The sequence below is a fragment of the Penicillium griseofulvum genome (genome assembly GCF_001561935.1).
Source record: "Penicillium griseofulvum strain PG3 chromosome Unknown contig_79, whole genome shotgun sequence".
Classification (NCBI taxonomy): domain Eukaryota; kingdom Fungi; phylum Ascomycota; class Eurotiomycetes; order Eurotiales; family Aspergillaceae; genus Penicillium; species Penicillium griseofulvum.
Window position 1 is genome coordinate 2,589,884 of NW_024467420.1, and position 18,590 is coordinate 2,608,473.

The 18,590-nt window shown below is 48.0% G+C and overlaps 6 protein-coding genes across 6 annotated transcripts; 2 read left to right on the plus strand and 4 right to left on the minus strand.

Moving 5' to 3' along the window:
• Window positions 1-240: 240 nt before the first annotated feature.
• PGRI_008740 (DUF3245 domain-containing protein) lies at window positions 241-981 on the plus strand (the record flags this gene model as incomplete). The annotated part of the gene is made up of 2 exons (XM_040788587.1): window positions 241-422; window positions 528-981. 2 exons carry the CDS (start codon window positions 241-243, stop codon window positions 979-981), a joined length of 636 nt encoding a protein of 211 aa, XP_040652359.1.
• An 820-nt stretch (window positions 982-1,801) lies between these two features.
• PGRI_008750 (heat shock factor family protein) lies at window positions 1,802-3,741 on the minus strand (the record flags this gene model as incomplete). Its single annotated transcript, XM_040788588.1, has 6 exons — window positions 1,802-2,607; window positions 2,660-2,729; window positions 2,783-3,126; window positions 3,187-3,254; window positions 3,302-3,400; window positions 3,455-3,741. 6 exons carry the CDS (start codon window positions 3,739-3,741, stop codon window positions 1,802-1,804), a joined length of 1,674 nt encoding a protein of 557 aa, XP_040652360.1.
• A 973-nt stretch (window positions 3,742-4,714) lies between these two features.
• On the minus strand, window positions 4,715-6,398 carry PGRI_008760 (F-box domain protein; the record flags this gene model as incomplete). Its single annotated transcript, XM_040788589.1, has 4 exons — window positions 4,715-5,597; window positions 5,657-6,051; window positions 6,110-6,275; window positions 6,328-6,398. 4 exons carry the CDS (start codon window positions 6,396-6,398, stop codon window positions 4,715-4,717), a joined length of 1,515 nt encoding a protein of 504 aa, XP_040652361.1.
• A 706-nt stretch (window positions 6,399-7,104) lies between these two features.
• PGRI_008770 (Short-chain dehydrogenase/reductase SDR) lies at window positions 7,105-10,399 on the minus strand (the record flags this gene model as incomplete). The annotated part of the gene is made up of 15 exons (XM_040788590.1): window positions 7,105-7,239; window positions 7,309-7,601; window positions 7,655-7,701; window positions 7,764-8,309; window positions 8,370-8,469; window positions 8,523-8,595; window positions 8,671-8,754; window positions 8,834-9,002; window positions 9,376-9,437; window positions 9,494-9,602; window positions 9,658-9,752; window positions 9,828-9,955; window positions 10,015-10,022; window positions 10,080-10,304; window positions 10,359-10,399. 15 exons carry the CDS (start codon window positions 10,397-10,399, stop codon window positions 7,105-7,107), a joined length of 2,115 nt encoding a protein of 704 aa, XP_040652362.1.
• A 1,098-nt stretch (window positions 10,400-11,497) lies between these two features.
• PGRI_008780 (tellurite-resistance/dicarboxylate transporter family protein) lies at window positions 11,498-13,024 on the plus strand (the record flags this gene model as incomplete). Its single annotated transcript, XM_040788591.1, has 3 exons — window positions 11,498-11,843; window positions 11,897-12,623; window positions 12,673-13,024. The coding sequence occupies 3 exons, from the start codon at window positions 11,498-11,500 to the stop codon at window positions 13,022-13,024; spliced, it is 1,425 nt and encodes a 474-aa protein (XP_040652363.1).
• A 2,275-nt stretch (window positions 13,025-15,299) lies between these two features.
• Window positions 15,300-18,053, minus strand: PGRI_008790 (histone deacetylase hosB; the record flags this gene model as incomplete). Its single annotated transcript, XM_040788592.1, has 1 exon — window positions 15,300-18,053. The coding sequence occupies one exon, from the start codon at window positions 18,051-18,053 to the stop codon at window positions 15,300-15,302; it is 2,754 nt and encodes a 917-aa protein (XP_040652364.1).
• Between the last annotated feature and the right edge of the window lie 537 nt (window positions 18,054-18,590).

Genomic DNA, 18,590 nt, shown 5'->3' on the forward strand with positions numbered 1-18,590 from the left:
AAAAAAATGGATATATAGATAGCATATCCTGCTATATCTAAAGTCCTATAGCTTAGCCTATTATAAATTATTTAGCATCGAAGTATCTCTCAATAAGTACTCAACATAGCCACTCAACACGATTTATACTTCACTATTCACCGCCTCCGCTATATCGGCAAAAAAAAAGTGACCATAGATCCCAACCGCAAAAGACCGACTGAAATCCAATAACTCGATATTGAGCACAAAGAAACCAACATGTCGCTCTCTAAAGCCGAGTCCGATGTGATTCTCAATCGGGCCAACGTCGCCTTATCCCGCAGCCAGCGGCTAGTAGCCTCATGGCTACCGCAACAAACACCAGAAGAGCTAGCAAACCCCAAGACCGACGAAGAGCTCCAACGAGAAGAAGATGAAATATTCACCGCAGTGCCAGAGACGTAAGTACAGCCCCAGACTTCCACCTACAATCCAGCCTTAGCCCTCACCATCTGTCAATTCCACAAAATATACTACAAGCCACCAACTAACCACCCAAATCACAGCCTCGGCGTCGGTGCACCCCTCCCCCAGAAAGCAGCAGACGGAAGCTGGAACCGCACAGAGCTGGACTCAAATGATAAACTGCGCAAACAACTCCTCGGCAAGAACTATGATCGTGTTATGAAGGCCGCCGCAGAGCAGAAGGCCGCGGCGGCTGCTTCTATGGCGGCGGCTGCATCTGCTTCAGCTAGCACTGTGAAAGCTGAGGTCGAGGAGGAGTATGATGAAGAGGATGGTCGCTCAGCTATGCTTGCTAGACAGAAGAATAAGAGGAAGGGTGGGGCTGGGGCGGTGCATCCTGCTGCCGCGGCTGCTGAGGCCGGAGATCAAGGTGGTGAGAATGGTGAGGGTGAAAGTGCGCCAGCTCAGGCTCCTGCTCGGAAGGGCAGGAAGAAGGCGACGAGTTATCTTGATGAGCTTTTGGCTGAGCGTGCCAAGAAGAGGAAGAAGAAGTGAGGATCTGTGGTTGATAGGTTCGATTCTATGTTCGCACGCACACGAGCGTTTCACGAGCTTTCGTTCGCTCTGGGTTCTCTGGAATTCATTAGGCTTTGATATTGGTCGCTCTGGATGCGCCGGACACGGCCCATCAGGCCGTCGATTCAGGTTGGGGATAATTCATGCCGGCCAAAGCGGGCTTGCCTGCCAGCGCCTCACTCTACCAGCGGCAGGGACTACAGCGCAGTGTCCCTTGGCTAGACACAGGAAGACTACATCAATACTCACATGGCAACTTGAGTTGTCATATTGTGCCCTCTGCTACTCCAAAATGCCAAGATCAAACAGTCTGCAGAGAAAAAACATCCAATTGATATAATCAAACTGCAAATATAGAATACAATTCAATTTCAGTCTCTTGCTCTAGGTACCACAAGATTCAATGTTTTTGTTGCTCCGCCCAACCCAAGGGTATATATGTGATATGCTGTGTGAACGAAATATGGATACCCCGGACAGCCATGGGCCAGGTGCCAAAATTAGCGTGCCTTCGCCAGAATTAAATATCCAAAAATAGAAGAGATGAAAGGTGAAGAAATGGGGGAAAGGGACATCTACAGGCGCAATTAAAGATAGAGATCAGAGCTGCCGACATTCTTCCAATGTCTGGAGATGAGTGTCCTTTGCTCCGGTCAATGGTACATATGCAGGTCAGAAGATCTAGGGAAGGGGAGAGTGACAGGGCTTGTCAGAGGTATAGGGACTTGATGGGAGACAGAGAATGTAATACCACGGTCAGTGGAAGATGGATGCCGTGAATGTTCCAATATTTAAGGATTTATTCCAACCTTTTCCGCTTACGGTCTTCGGCCATCGCCTGCTGGTCCTCGTCGGGCCTTTCAGCAGTATCGGCAGGATTGAGCAATGAATGCACGTTGCTTGCCATGCTCGAGCGACGGGTTGCGGGCAACGAAGAGCCGTGAGGAAATCTTGAGCCACCAAGCGTCCAGCCGTTGTCGACACCGAGCATGGACGGTGAAGGCTCGGCAGTGGGTGGAGTGGCATGGCGGGATTGTTCCTGAAGGCGGCGGGGAGCACCCATTTCGTATTGGGCGAGGACGTCACGAACTTGCTGGTCACTGGAGACTGGTGTTCGGTGCCCTGGTGATGAAGGCCAAGGGCCGTTTGGAGGGTTTCCAGGGGGATAAGGAGAGCCGGCCGAGGGGGACCAGCCGTGCTGTCGGATGTCTGCAGACGTGTGGCGACGGGCCAAGTTAGGCCCTGGAGATGTTGAGACGGAGAGAGGATGAGGCATTGGTTGCTGTGAGGGCGGCGCAACGGGAGGTTGAGGGCGAGCGTACGCCGAGGCAGAATTGGCGCCGCCAATCGAGCCGTAGCGGCGGGGGGATACTGAGAGATGAGGAGGGACGGGCGGCCGAATCATATTGCTGGGTCTAGGGGTATGATCCATCACGGACTGTCGACGGGTATCGTCCTGGGGCATTTGGCGCGGGGACAAAGGTGGACCAGCTTCGGTCATGTTGGCTAAGTACTGTTGACGTGGAGGCATAAGAGTCTCGTGGGGGGTTTCCATGGCGCGCATAACTTCGATATGCTTCTCAACCTCTCTTTGCATGCTCGAGACTAGGGAGGATCAGCGCGTGACACCATAAGTGAAGCGGCAATATCGACATACCATCGCGATGTAGAGGGCTTTCCCTATCGGGAACAACAGCTTGTAGAAACCTTGAAATCGAATGTGTCCACTGAAATCAGATTAGCACCGATACACCCGCACTGGCATAGACGGCGGACATACTTGGTAGCACTTTGTCAGGCTTTCACTCATAGCATGACATCTGGAGTTCAGTACGATATTGCCCTCTTCCGCCCGAACCAGACGACCATGCATCTCGTAGAGGTTGCTCTCAATGTTCAGGAATCTAGCATCGGTCGCATCAGGTACGGGTTCAGCGGGTGTTCCAGGCTGCGAAGCAGGCGCCTTGTGGCCAGGGAATGAATCGCGGTGGATCAAAGCATGCCTCGAAGCACGGCGCTTGATCTCTCGTAGACCAGCTAGGTCGCCTCTTTTAAAGTTCCCATTGCCATGTTTAAATTCCCAGAGCGCGGAATCTGGGGATCCGGTGTGAAAGACGTCGCTCACTAGCAGAGTCAAGAATGGTCAGAAATTGCCCAATCAAAGCTAACATGCGAAACACCAACCTTTGTGAAACCCATACATATTCAACTGCCGAACGAACGAGGAGATATTGGTATGTTTGAAGTACGATCTGCGAGGGTCAGAGACGAGTCTACTGGCAGAGAGGATTGCACGCACGCTAGAACTTTGGAGAATTCCGACGTTGGTGACATGACGAAGCTATCGTTTGTACCTGACCAAGAGATCAGATGCTGGATACCGGGGTCTTCTAGCATACTGCCAAAAAAAATGTGAGCTCGTGGAGACAAAACACGAAGACCGAAAACATACTTGTAAAGCTTGTGAATGAAAGCAGTTTGGACGACTTTTGGCTGCTGAGCTGCAGCTGCAGCACCGATGGCCGGATTTGAAGCATTCAAAGCATTTCCAGCTTCAGTACCATTGGTGATTCCAGACATTCGGTCTTCATTCCCATGCGCGCCCGTAGGCGGAGGGGTGATATCCATCGAATGCTGACCGGACGACGAAAGTACAGGAATGTTTCGTGTCCTGCCCGGGGCGTCTGGTACCCCGGCAAATGAAATCCTAGTAGAAGGAGGGTCGGCAAGACGACTCATATCGGAGGGAGTGGGTATATATGTAGACACAAAATGGTGGATGCGACGGGATCGTGAGGGGTGGAAGACGCGACCGTTTATGCCGAAAGAACGTGGAAGATCAACCAATAATCAACACTTCTGTCATCGCGTAAAAATTGGATTATTATCAGAGGTAAAAAGTGATAGAAAAAAAAAAAGTGAGAGAGGAAAAAAAAAAAAATAGGGTCTCGAAGTGTCTGGAAGGTTAAGAGAAAGAGAGGGCTCTGCGGGGAAGGGGGCCGGAAATGCGTTGACAGTCAGATCTGCAGAAATAGAAGTTATACAGGGATGAAAAGAAGAGAAGACCAATTGGATGCTATTAATGTATCTGGGATGTCTGGGATAACTGGGATTACTGGATTATTCAGAGAAAAAAAGGGGGTGAAGTGTACATGTACTTTAATTGCCAAACCTCTACCCTCTCTTATAGCCCATATTAGCTTAAATACTACTATAACCAATATAACATTATATAGCACTGTATATAACACTTTATAAACACTATATATTCAAAATATATCAAAATATAATAAAGCTTGAGGCATTTAACTCTTAAATTCATACTGTAGAGCTATCTACTCAGAACACTTAACTATTTCTATTATTATATTCTTAGATTACCCCTAATTATGACATCTCAACCTATCACCAGCTCTGAAAAGACAATCCAAAATTTGTTCGTATTGACTACTCTTTTCTTTTATATCCTTCTAATCCTTGTCGGTGTACTCCGCACTCCCTAACTACATATATACAATATTACTTGAGGAGCTTGTATTGACTGCAATTGTCCGCTAGTGCCTGGGTTTGACGGGGTTAAACTAGTTATGGTTTCTTCAACGGATTCCTACTTTTTACTTTCTTTCTATTTTATACGGTCTAATGAAATTGAACAGCTCAAATTTCATTTTCACATTCATCTTGACTGATTAGCGGATTAACTGTCGAACTATCAAGCGGCAACCCCGACCTCATATGAGATATCAAAGGGGATCCATGTCTCATCAAAGCACCATATCCAGATTTTGTCATCATCGGGCAATAAAACAAAGTCTCCATCTCCTGCAATTGACATGGCTGGCCAGTTATTCGGAAAATCTACTGTTTGTGTGTGTTGGAATCGATACCCCTTGACGTCGATGACATCTGTGAGCTCCGGGATTTCACGACCAATGCACAATCTTGTTTCCCCTAAGGGGTAGTAGTCCTCGAAATAATAACTCAACCCGGGACCCCCGGCTGAGTAGTCTAGATCGACGTGCTGAGCCATGTGATCCACCTCAACAGGATGGAAATGCGCAGTAATCTGATCATCGGCCTTGTGTGAAAGAGAAATCGAATCCAAACGTCTGTTCATACCATACGAATTCGACAGCAAGGCAGAGCTCTGACCAGGACGCGGCCTAGTTTTCAACGCTTGTGAATCTCCTGGTTTGGCTCGAATCTGCCATAATGAGCCATCTCTAAAAGGAAGCTCTCGATATCGCACCCAGCTGCGGATAAACTTAGTCTCGAGGACAGAGAATTTCTGGGCCTTCAAATGATGCTCATCCGAACGCAATTGGGCATCTTTCGGGAGTTCGATGTTGTCGCGATCTTTTCTGCGGAGGGAAAATACAGTGAATGCATCTTCCTCTGCATGTACTGACAACAAAAGAATGAACGGCCCAATTCGGACGGAACGGGCGACTCCAGAGTCAAAGCAGAAGTGAACTACTGAGTCCTCATAGCTCAGCACTACCTTGGATCCGATGGATATGTAATGCGCAAATTGCAGTGAAGGAATGCGAAAGGACTTGTACTGTTCTTTGGGCATATTCCAGACATGGCAATACCTAGTGTGTCCAGTCAGAAGCACATTTAATAGAGCGAGATTCCTTTTCCAGCTACATACCCCCGAATAGAAGTGGCTGAGATCAAGGTGTCCGAGACCTGAATATGAGTAAATTTCTCCCGATTCGCTGTTGTGAGGGTCCTATTTTGACCAGTCCGTAGATGCAACATGAAGATAGTAGTCTGCTTGGTGGAATCTTCAATCCACGCGCATACTCCATTGAAACAGCTCATGCCGTCTCTGTCCATGCTGTACTCTAAATTGAAAGACAGGTTATTAGGTATTGTAGTTACAACAGCAGGCTTTCCCCTTTCTGCTCGAATTCGCTTTCTGATCAGCGCTTCGAGATCAGCAGAGGTCAAACCGGGCTTCATTGCATTTTTCCCCATATGGGATATGATTGCAGCTGTGACGACGGTGGTTGAAGAGAGCAATTCATGCCATCGTTTGGAGACCTTTGTAACATAAATACGTCAATAGAGGTCACAAATATTCAGATAACTGCTAGCATACTCTTCTAAGAAGAACAATATCGGCTAGTTCCAAGTACTCTGCTATCATGACGACGATTTCCTCAGGCAGTTTATCGAGCAAATCACATCGAAATGTGATCCCTCCGAGTCGGCGTATCACATCTCGTATCTCGTAATCACTCAGGTTGCTAATAATCCCATTGATCCTATTTGGATTAACGCTCAGAGCTGGTTATGAATATTGGACTTGGGACATACACTGCTCGCCGGCTTGAACTGTCACGGAGAGCCGTAAAGCCTTCGAGAATTGGTTGGACATGTGAGGACATGTTGGACCAGACCAAATAGAAGAAAAAGAGATTTTCTAAAGAGACATTGCTGAAGATACTTGAGAAGATAAAGAAGGAAGTTTAGGGTGAGGTCTGAATAAGGTCCACGGCTGCCAACCTGGGAAAGCGACCCTCGGTAAGCGAGGCTCAACTCCAGGGCTCCTACCACTTTGTCCCTCCATGTAACTACAGGACTTCGCCATTAAGTGACTTCCTATCCTTTTTTAAACAAAAACTCAGAGATCGTGAAGACGCCTCCCCGTATTCCATGTTCCTAGAACGTCGATGCTCTATCAATCAATAGTCCTATAAACAAAATATGACCAGCTTTGAGCTGTTAATCTTGGAAGTACCAGATATTCAGGGAAGCCCAATGCATCCATTGCTATATAGCCCAATCAAGACATTCCCACTCAAGCACCCCATCTACCCTACATGAACTTTACAGTAAGAACTAACACTAAAACAATGAGAGATCAATATGTCAACTCTCACTATCCTAATTAGGAACTGATCTAGGTCATAGAAACACTCAAGAATACAGTGGTAAAAAGAAAATAAATGACACAGGAACAGGCGCAAAGCATTACAAAGATTTCTCTAAGATGTCACTGCGGCGGTTCGGTTCGGTTCGCTAGCCCCAGGAATAAGGCAAATGAAAATGCTCCCTACCCTCTCTATCATTATAACAAAAAGAGTAAACCCTTTAGATGCCGAGGGTGAACTCAACACCAACGTCGATGTCGCGGGCCATCTTAACGACCTTGGAGAACTGGACGGACTTCTCGGCGGCGTTCTGGAGGTCCTCGATGGAGAAGATCTTAAGGCCGGACTCGTTGATCTGGAAAGTGAAGGATTTGTTTAGTTTACATCATGGCAAAGAATGGGGAAACGGGGACTGCAATCATACCAGCTTGTGGGCCTGCTCCATGTTGGTACCCTGCAGACGGGCAATGATAGGAGTGCGCAGGTTCATCTCCTGCACGACGTTGATCAAACCTTGGGCAATAGCGTCACAGCGGACGATACCACCGAAGATGTTAACGAAGACGGCGGACACCTTGGGGTCGCTGGTGATCAACTCGAAGGCACTCTTGATGGCAGCGGGGGTGGCACCACCGCCGACATCGAGGAAGTTGGCGGGGCTACCGCCGTTGAGCTTGATGATATCCATGGTGGCCATGGCGAGACCGGCACCGTTGACTAAAAGCGATAATTAGAATAGCAATATTTTGAGGTATCATAAGGAACCTTACCGAGGCAGCCGATGTCACCATCGAGCTTGATGAAGTTGAGACCGTGCCTGTAAAAGGACAAAAAGTCAGTTAACGTTGTTTTGGCTTTTTTTCCAGCAGGGCAACCTACTCAGCGGCCTTGACCTCATCGGCATCCTCCTGGGAAACATCGCGCCACGAGAAAGCCTCCTTCTGACGGAACTCGGCATTGTCATCGAATCCAAGCTTGGCGTCCATGGCCAAAACCTGGTGATCGGAAGTCTCGGACAGGGGGTTGATCTCAAGCTGGGTAACATCGCGCTCCATGAAGCACTTGTAGAGGTTCTGGATGGTGGTCTTGGCCTCCTCAATGCACTGCTCGGAGAAACCAAGGTCGGTGGCAATGGTGCGGGCAATCTCGTCAGTTACACCGACGTGAATATCAATGGGAGTGGTGATGATGGCATCGGGGCTCTCCTTGGCGACAGCCTCGATATCCATACCACCCTGGGAGGAGGAAACGATGACGGGGCCACGGGTGGTACGGTCAAGGAGGACGGCGAGGTAGAATTCACGGCGAGCGAACTTGCGCTCGCAAATGTAGACCGAGTTACAGATACGGCCAGCAGCGCCAGTCTGCTTGGTAACGAGCTTGTGACCGATCATCTGGCCAGCAAACATCTTGGCCTCGGTGGGACTGCAAAGATATCTATCAGTTTCATTGTTCCCCAACTGTTCTCGAATTTGTTCAACTCACGAGTAGATCACACGGACACCACCCTTGAGACCATTGTCGAATTGACCCTTACCACGGCCACCGGCGAGAACCTGGGCCTTGATAACAAGATCACCACCACCTGTAATGTTCAGCAATCGCGTTCAAAGGGGTAAATCAGTAGGTTGTTATTACCGATGGACTTGGCAATGGCCTCAGCCTCTTCAGCAGTGTTGGCGACATCACCCTTGGGAACACCGACACCGTACTAGATTATTTGATCAGCGATCCCGAGTCCCATTTTTTTTTGGAGCGACCGAAGGGGGAACGCGGGTGCACATACTGTCTTCAGGAGTCTGGCGGAGAGGTACTCATGGATGGAAAGGTTTCGCTTCTGCACAGCGAGTCTGCTCTGGATGGAAGGTTGCTATTTTCAAAGGCAAAATTAGCTTATATTCACATAAAACTTGGAACGAGCGCAGCCCGAGTTCAGAGATATAACACACTGTCGCAGCCTTGAAAGCCGCCGCAACGGGTCTACCGCGAGCAAGCTTGAACATGATGGAATTAGGAGAGGAGAGAGGGGGAAATTGTAGAAGGGCGGAGGTATGAAGCCCGTTTAGATAGTTGTTAGGGAACAGAACAGCTTTCTTTTTCACTTGCTTTCGGGATGACCTTGCGTTGCGTTAAAATCGGGTGCCACAGCCAACCAGCGATCGTTCCCGTCCTGACTCAGCATCGGTCCGGGGACAACGCGAATATAACGGAACATATGGCTATCAAAGTCGGTACTTGTTTACTTCTCTTTTTACTTTCTCTTTTTTATATTAGTTTTGATATATAGATATATATATATATTACTATATCCATGGATATTATACTGACAAATTCCACCAAGATCAAACCCCTTATTTGCCTGAGGCATTTTTAATCTTCCAAAGTTTAAACATTTTAGTCATAAGCCGACCAAACAGTCCCGACCAAGCCCAGCCACCCGACAATGTCCAAACTAGCCAGCTAGCATGACCCTCCCAGATCCAAGCCTTACGACCACGAGCCCATGGCAACCAGCGCCATGGAGCTGAGCCATACAATACTTGAGAGACCACACTGCGAGCATAGGTGTCATTCGGCATAGCGTTGTGTTGGCTATGCTTCACACGAACAAGATATTCGGCCTCGATAGGGGAATACAAGGAATCCGGTTTCAGAGTACGATCAGTACGTGCAATACGAGATTGAACACCGCCGGTAACGATGGTGGTGACATGGACACTTATGATCCTGGTTAGCAAACAGCATAATCTTGAATTTTCGGGGCCAAACGAACCCAAATGGAGCCAGCTCCACGCGAAGCGTGTCACTGAACGCATGCAGTGCTGCTTTGGAGGCATTGTAGACAGAGCCGAATACGTATGGAATGATCTAGTCATTGTTAGTAAGATAGGATCTTGCGATGAAGATACTCAAACTTGCCCCGGCGATGGATCCAATCTGCACAATAGTACCCTTCGCCTTGATAAGCAAGGGCAGGAAAGTCTGGCACATAGTAATGACCGCGAAAAGGTTGGTCTCGAACGTTTGGCGAACCTCGGTGAGCTCTACTTCCATCGCGGGGACGGTGTAATCTGCAGTGATCAGTACCTACATAGTACTTCAAATTATTCACGGAAGTTGCGTTACATACTCCGACCACTGTTGGATATTAGCCAGATGTACCGTACCAGGGGTAAAACGTCAAAAGATACTCACGCGTTATTAACGAGATAATCGAGGCCCTTTTCTCCGAGTCTCTTTTCAACATCCGCAAAACACGATTTCACATTCTCCGGGTCATCAACCGTGAGGCTCAAGGTTTCAATGCCGAGTTCTGCCAAATCAGAGATTGTTGCTGCATCGCGAGCGGTGGCCAGGACGCGCAGTCCATTTCGGTGAAACTCGCGCGCAAGGGCGTTGCCGATTCCACCTGGGGAACATCTTTGGTACATATCAGAAGCTGTTGTTTGATATATGCCGCAGGTTGTAACTTACCCCGTGATAAGCACTGATCTGCGAGTGTCTGTTTCCGACATATTTGAGGTAGTATATAGACTGAAACAATGGATTTGAAGTAAGATGTAGTAGAATAGCTACGTGTACATCTAGTAAGCTGGTAAACAAGCGGGGGTCTCGATGCCTCGGCCCCGTTTCACTGTTTATATCATTTAGCCCTAAGCCCTATTTCCTGTTTGGTGTTTATAGTATAAATAGTGGCTTGAAGATGTGGAATGATAGATTGCATAAAACTAGTATGGAGTATGGATATAAATTAGTTAACAAATCGGAAAATAGGTCAAAGTACTCCGTAGACTCCACCTTTTTTGCTGCATCTTGGTATTTCCGAGGATCCACGTATCCGGTCTACAATGTTCATCTCTGAAAATCTCCGTAATTGGACTGGATTCTCTCCACCTTTTCCACTTGTGACTAGTATTTCCTACTTGGACATTGTTTCGGAGCGTCGCATTGTTCAAGCTCCTCGGAATGATAAAGTGAAACTGCGCATTCGAAAGGACCTCTTCAAAATACATAATGCCCACCATGGAGACGAAAACAATAACATTATTCAAACGTGGCTAGTCCCCATAAATTGGCGGTTCAAAGTACATAAACCGTGCAGCGGCGCCGGCTGCGTGCCGATTCCCGAAGGTCGAATGACACCCGTCTGTGTCGGAGAACCAGAAAGTGATATTCGGGGTACGATGGGATTTAAACGGCATTGATGCCATTAATGCGCCAAAACCCTCACATATTTACAACGTTGTATGTAATAGAATATCAATAGTCTGTTCGCCATTGCCACTGGTAGATTCTTGCCATCGGTCCCCACATTAATGCACGCCAATCCTCGAATCCCAACGACCCCGTCTATTCTTCGTTACAGAGCTCTTCGACCGCGATTAACGGGCTTCAACAGAAACCTATCCTAGCATGCTAGCATCCAAGCCTTTTTTCTGATATCCCTCTTGCTACCATCCATGCCATCATCCACAACCAGGCAGCATAATAGAAACCCCGAACGAGAGGTGGGGAAGCTCGAGCTACCAACACTTGTATTCAGTCTTTATTGCACTCTTGGAGCCAAATTGCAGTAACTAGTGATGGTTATGGAACCCGATCTTCCCCGGCATATGCGAAGTCCTGGCGAAGACGGGTACCGAACGCCAACGATAGAAGATGCTGAGCAGGCGCTTTCGATCATGGGAGTCGTTGAAGAAAGCCCCGATGGCGGGGTTAGTGAGGCCCATTCATCCGCCTTGGAGGCTGCACTGCAGCGGGCCTCGTCGCGGGCTACTGTGAAACCGAATCCGGAACAGAAAGCCAGTGTGTGCCAAGAGCATAACGGGTTGGGCCTGTTTGGGCTCAAGCGCACAGTTTCTGGCCAGCTGAGCTGGAAAAAACGCATTCGCCATATCACCTGGGCTTATTTCACGTTGACTATGGCTACAGGTGGGCTCGCTAATGTCTTATATCAAGGTGTGCATGCTCTATTTCATTCTGCTCGGTTGAACGTAGCTAACAAGAACCAGTTCCATTTCGGTTCAAGGGCTTGGATACGATTGGCACCGTTGTCTTCCTGGTCAATATTGCTTTATATCTCATCATCTGGGCTCTTCTGCTTGTGCGGTTCTATCATTATCCGTACACATTCAAGGCGTCGTTCATGCATCCAACAGAGTCGCTCTTTGTACCCGCATCTATAGTATCCTTCGGCACGATCCTAATCAACATATCACAGTACGGTCCCGAAAACACGGGTCCATGGTTGATGCGCGCAGTCTGTATACTATTCTGGATCGATGCCACTCTCGCCGTGATGTTCACGGCAGGCATCTACCTCCTCCTTTGGTCAACGCAGACATTCACGATCGCGCAGATGACTCCTATCTGGATTTTCCCTGCTTATCCAATGCTCATTATCGGCCCGCATGCTGGAATCCTCAGTGCGAAGTTGGAACCGTCACGGTCTCTATCGGTTATCATTGGCGGCATGACTATCCAAGGAGTTGGCTTTTTGGTTTCTTTGATGGTGTACTCGGCCTTCATCTACCGGTTAATGACGCAGAAACTTCCAAAGGAAAATCTCCGTCCCGGTATGTTTGTTTCTGTGGGACCGAGCGGGTTCACAGTTGCCGGGTTAGTTACTATGGCTGCGGAGACGAAGAGGTCATTTCCAGCCGATTTCATGGGTAATGGGGCACTGGCTGCTGATGTGTTGAGAATTGTTGCTAATTTTTCATGTCTTTGGCTTTGGGGGTATGTTTACCTCCTTGGATACATATTTTCTTGTCTAACTCTTTTCTAGGTTGGCCATATTTTTCTTCATTATTGCAAGCGCAGCCCATTGGTCGGCAATTGGGCATGGACGCATGGTCTTCTCAATGACCTGGTTTTCATTTGTCTTCCCTAATACTGCCTTGATCACTGCTACCTTTGCTATTGGTAAGGCATTCTCCTGCCGGCCAATTGAAATTGTTGGTTGTGCAGCGATCTTACCGTTGCTGTTAATGTACTTTTTTGTATGCTATATGATGGTTCGAGCTGTTGCGACGCGACAAATCCTATGGCCCCAGAAAGGCGAGGATAGAGATGAGGGTGGGTTTGAGATTTTTCGAGTTAAATCAGAGGCTGCGGCGGAGACGTTAGGACATATATAGGTGCAATATATATATATATATATTGATGGATGTTTGTTTCAAACCCTAGAAAATCAAACACTAACCGGAAAAGAACACAATGATCTCGGTTTAATATACGTTATATAACAGTGTTTGTCCAAACCATAATAGAATTTACTGAAAAAAGAACGTAAATAAACACCAAAAATATAAAACTAAGATGGAAGAGATACAGAGACCAAAAGAAAACAAAAAGCAAAAAAGAATGGACCCGCCGGGAATTGAACCCGGGACCCCCCGCAAGTCACTGTAGTGCGAAGCGGGTATTATACCCCTAAACCACAGGCCCATTTGATGAAAGATTGCCTTTTTATTTGTAATTCGACGGTGCATACTTTGGTCTATATAAGTGACTTCTCATAACAATTCAACTTCATCCGTACAAAGATTGGAGCTTACTGTTTCCCAATTAATCCTTAACCTCAATATCTTGGCAGCCACTATCGTAGGACTGCAGGCCATTTGTCCCAAACCGTTCCTTCCCTACGTATTTGCGTACCAACCATGAAACCCTGGAAACCTGGAACGGCTCAGGTCATTGAAATCAATTAGGAAGGTATAACGTCCCCACCTGTGAGTATAAACCGCCCCCTCCTTTTCGTTCTCGTCGTCCTCCTCATCTCCCAAGAATTTGTCTCTGGACTTGTCATGTTGGAACAACAACCCATAACTCAATGCACCCGATGCAATCATTCATAAAGAGATACCCCACAGGAACCCATAGTCTTACCATTACAGCTACTGGCGAAGGAAAAGGGGAGGAAGAGGAAGAGGAATCATTGTTATTCAACCTAGCAAAGAGCAGGGTACTTATACACTACTTCTAACAAGCTGCTTAGTTTACAAGCAAACAATGGGAGATGGGATCGTGCAACACTAACAATGGATGATAGTATGTCATACAGATGGATACCGTCTCTTTTACGACCAGAATTCACCTGGCCTCGATCGATGCAGTCAATATGCAAAGAGACACCTAGAATCCCAGCTCTTCCATGCAAAACAAGACGCAGAGTCTGCGGTCTACTCCATGAAATGTTGTATCAATTTTCGGGCTGGTACTGTTCATGGTTCGCCATACCCTTCGACCCACATATCATACAACTACCCTTTGGTCTGGTCTTAAAGTGGACAGACCGAACGAGTTTAGAGGAGGCTGCCGCGATGCAAATGGCCCGGGCTGCTGGAATGCCTGTTCCCAAAGTTTTGTCTTGCGGGGAACACCCTACTGCACCCTTTAATCGGAGTTTCTCAATATTGATGACGAGATTACCTGGTACCCCTCTTGAGAACTCGACCGAATCTTTACAAGTTGATCTAGAAGAACCATGGCTTTTCGAACTGAAACAATGCATGACTTCTATGCGTACTTGGTCATCGCCTTATACCCGAAATATCTGCTCGGTTCTGGGTACCCCGTTGCGAAGTTCAAGAGTGCCTAACCATATAATGGGTCCTTTTACAGACGAAGATGAACTCCACAATTTTCTCTTATCCCCTGCCTCCGGACACGGCTTCCATTCAACCACGGAGTATATCAAAGCCTTGGCACAAGCAAATAATCTCCGTAAATATCCTCACCGGATTACTTTCACTCATGATGATTTCAAGGCTCATAATATTCTCGTCGGGGATGATGGTCATTTATCGGCTTTCCTTGAATGGGAATCTGCTGGATGGTATCCCGAATACTGGGATTTCACGACTGTAATGAGATTCGGAAGGAGCAGCTAGTGGTTCTAGGTGGCTTTGTGGATGGGTGGAGATCAGTACAGCGAGGAGTTACTTTGTGACATTGCGCTCAACTCATTGACAGTTGACTCATACATAGCTTTCTGATATGCGATATGGGGATTTGATTTTTCTCTGTTCATAACTGCGATGACGAGATATAGGAAAATCTAATGATGGAAGGGTAGTAGGAATGAACTCGTGCACGAAATATAATTTATTTCTGACTCGAGTGATCATGTTTTGGAAACGAGATATGAAGATTACATACAACCAAGCAGCCAGTCGATATTTACTTTGCTTCTTCTATCCATGAATGTCTTTTATAATAAACTACTACAGATATGTCCAACGAAGCTTGTTCATCACAATTTTATCATCTAAAAATCTACGATGTCTTTGTGATAAATAATCACAAAGTTTAAGAGAAATCGTACAATGAATTATTCAAGAAACAACCAGGGTATCAAATTATCAAATTATTATGTGTCAAAACAGAAACAGAACGGCCACGCCCGCCGTTCTAGGCATCCTCCATCACGGCATCCTTGGCCGTGACCAGGGGAGAACTGCCGGCGGAAGCACCCGAGCTTCCACCGGAGTTGCTCCCCCGCTTGCCCTTCCCCTTCCCCTTTTTGGGGGATCTTGAACCTCGACCACGGCGGTGGTGGTCAACCGCACCGCCGGACAACTTGCGACCACGACCGTCCCGCGCCGGCATGTTGAGGGTTATCCGGGTGCCGCCCCTGCCTCCCCCCACAGAAGTTGGAATCTGTGGAACGGGGGGAAGGCTCAGGGGGCTGACACCCCGGCGGGGAGTTCCCGCACGCGTCAGACTGGTGCTCCGACGGGAGGCACCAACAGACGGGGAGGCCTCACTGGAGGCGGCAGGGAGGGTCGTGGCCGCAGTGGTGGTCTTTGGGGTCTTCGCCCCCTTGCGCACCTGGCGTCGTGGGGTGGTGGGGACGGGGCTCGCCTCCTTCGGCTTGCGAGCGCGCAGCTGGCGCCCCTTCTCGGGGATGGGGATGTCCAGTCCCCCATCCTGGGCGTTCTGCTCTCGCCGCTGCCGGTTCAGCTCCGCCGGACGACAGCTCAGGGTCTGGCGGCCATCGGGGATTATGAGCTTTGACAGCTCCCCGGTGGCCGCCGCCCAGCTCACTTCTGGCAATGGAGCGGGGCTGTTGGAATCGAAGTCCCCGGTGGACTTCCGTCCGGGGACGACGGCCTTTGCCGCAAAGGACTTGGTGGCTGTCAGGTAGGTGGCAGCACTCTTTTTGCGCCCCTTGCTGGGCGCTGGAGCCATGATGGCATCCAATTCTCTCAGCTGGTTGTGAGACCACCACTCACTCTTGTACTCTGACTTCTCAGTCAGACCTGAGAGGTGACTGAGAACACCAGAGGATAAGGCGCGGTCACTGTAGCCGCCCTCGAGAACGCTGATCACCCGCCCCTCTACACCGAGGCCTTCCTCTTCCGCCATGCGGATGACATCCGCAGTGAACTTGGCGTAGAATTCGGTTGGCACCTTCACGCTGTGCCGCTGCATGCTGTTGCCTTCCCACTCACTGGCATCAAACCCGGCAGAGATGAAGATTGCCGCCTTGGGCAGGGGGGAATTCGGATTCTCTTTTTGCTCTTGGTTGAGCTCACTTGTGCGTTGTCGGAGAAAGGAGCGGGCTTTGGTGAGCAATGCGTTGTATTTATTCTGGTACAATCTCCAGAACTCATCAAGATCGGCCCACTGTTCAAGATGAACGTTCCAGATGGACTGATTGTGTGCTTCGAGACAGAGGCTGGCACCCATGACTTTTTCGCGCTCGCCAGTCTCGCAAGGGAAAGAGTTCACATCATGCAAGCTGTAGTAACCGATTGCTGCTTTGGAGTATGGGGGAGCACCTTCATATTCCTTGAATTTTGTGGCATCAGCTTTAGCCAAATTTGTCCTTTGTGTCTTATTGAGTAATCTGGAGTTGTGATCGTATGTAATGTCTTGAGACCCGTCACCATGGTGAAGATCGAAGTCAAGGATCGCAGCGTGGGTTAGACCGTGTGCTGTCGCTGCATGAGAGATTCCGACATGAACATTGTTGATCCAGCAAAAGCCGGAAGGGAAGTTGGCTGAACAATGGTGACCGGGAGGTCGAATGCAGACGAACGCGCGCTGGATTGGACCAGGCTTGAAAACAAGATCTACTCCTTCGCAGACTCCTCCTAGGGCACCTTGGAAGGCGTTCACAGATTCTGAACACAAGTAGAGGTCGTTGGCATTCAGGGCGGGACCAGTTGTCCCGAGACCGTCGTGTTCTTCTGTCCGTTGTCTGGCAAGTTCATTACCATCAATGATGAGACGTGACTCTGCACGATCTCCCATCCATTTCAATTCTGACATCCATTGGGTTCCATGGACATCCGTAACAGCAGTATCAGACAAATGCACTTTGCGATCAGTCTTGATGATTTGGAAAGGAACATTGATGCTGTTTAAGCCCAAATTTGGGTTTTGCACAAGACCTTCCGCATACCGAGAGCCAATGAGAACATAGGCTGCAGATATGCCTACAGCACAGGCGCGGATGCGCTCTGGTCGTTCGACAATTCTCTCGAGGGTTCGTTTTGTCGATTCAAGCTGGGAGTAACGATGGCCATAGCAGTCATCATGGATAATAACAGCAGTTTGAGTATTAACATCACCAGATCGGTGCAGTTCAAGCTCTTTTGAGAAGTGCTCAGCGGCGACAGATGAAGCAGTAGGAATTGGAGCTTCTAGAGCTGGGCTAAAAGCAAGGCGTGCGGGGTGCATCGCGGGGAAAGTTGCGGTGGTTGGGGACTCCGCAGAAGTGAGTGATGTACGACGTGAATGATTAGGAGTTGGAGAAGATGATTTGAGCGGTTGGGAGACGGATCGAAGAGATGCAGCAGACTTGCGCTTTTGTAATGGAGCAATTGAGCGTCGTTCGTCTTGAACAGAAACAGAACCGGCTGTTTGTGGTGAGACAAGTTGAACGGGCTGATTTGATTGTAAAGAGACAGACTGAACAGGTTGATTTGACTGCAAAGGAATAACAGGTACAGTTCGAGTGGCTTGAACATATCTAGGAGGAAGATAGGATGGAATAGAAGAGATACGAGGTGATGGAGGTAATGGAGTCGCTGTCGCTAAAGTAAGGCGATCCAGAGAATCGATTAATTCACAATGCGCTTCATCGACATTGTTGTTATTGATGCCATTGTCCCCTAATGGTGGGTCCTCCTGAGTGGAGGGGAGCTTGTAGTCCATCTTGCAGATATCGACTCCACAAAGGTTTTGCACAATATGTTCCTTGTCATTCAACACGAAGTAAAATTCGAGAGATGATAGGTCGAGGTTGAATGAATAGGGAAGGGGAAACAAAAGAAACAAAGACACAAAGAAATGTGGAGATTCACATGTTTGGGTTCAGCCACATGGGGTAAGGGTTCGGCCGATCTCTATAGCATAGAACAACGACATACAACGACATCTATATATTTCTTATTATTATATTTCTATTGTTTAAGATTTTATTGTTATTGATCTCGTTGATTTTCTTTGACTTGATTCTTATTGTCTGACCCTGACATATTTAATAATATTGTATTTTCATCCATAGCTTTTGTAACAATCCGCAACAATGCTTCATGCTTCCTCTATTAGGACATTTCTCTAATATAAAAATAGACAAGCAAAAAAAGAATTTCAATAAAGACAAGAATCGAATCTCATGCAGATCATCTAGATCATTGCATCCACGTGATGGAACAGCGTAAGCCCGCAACAGTTCCATTTCCCCAAGAT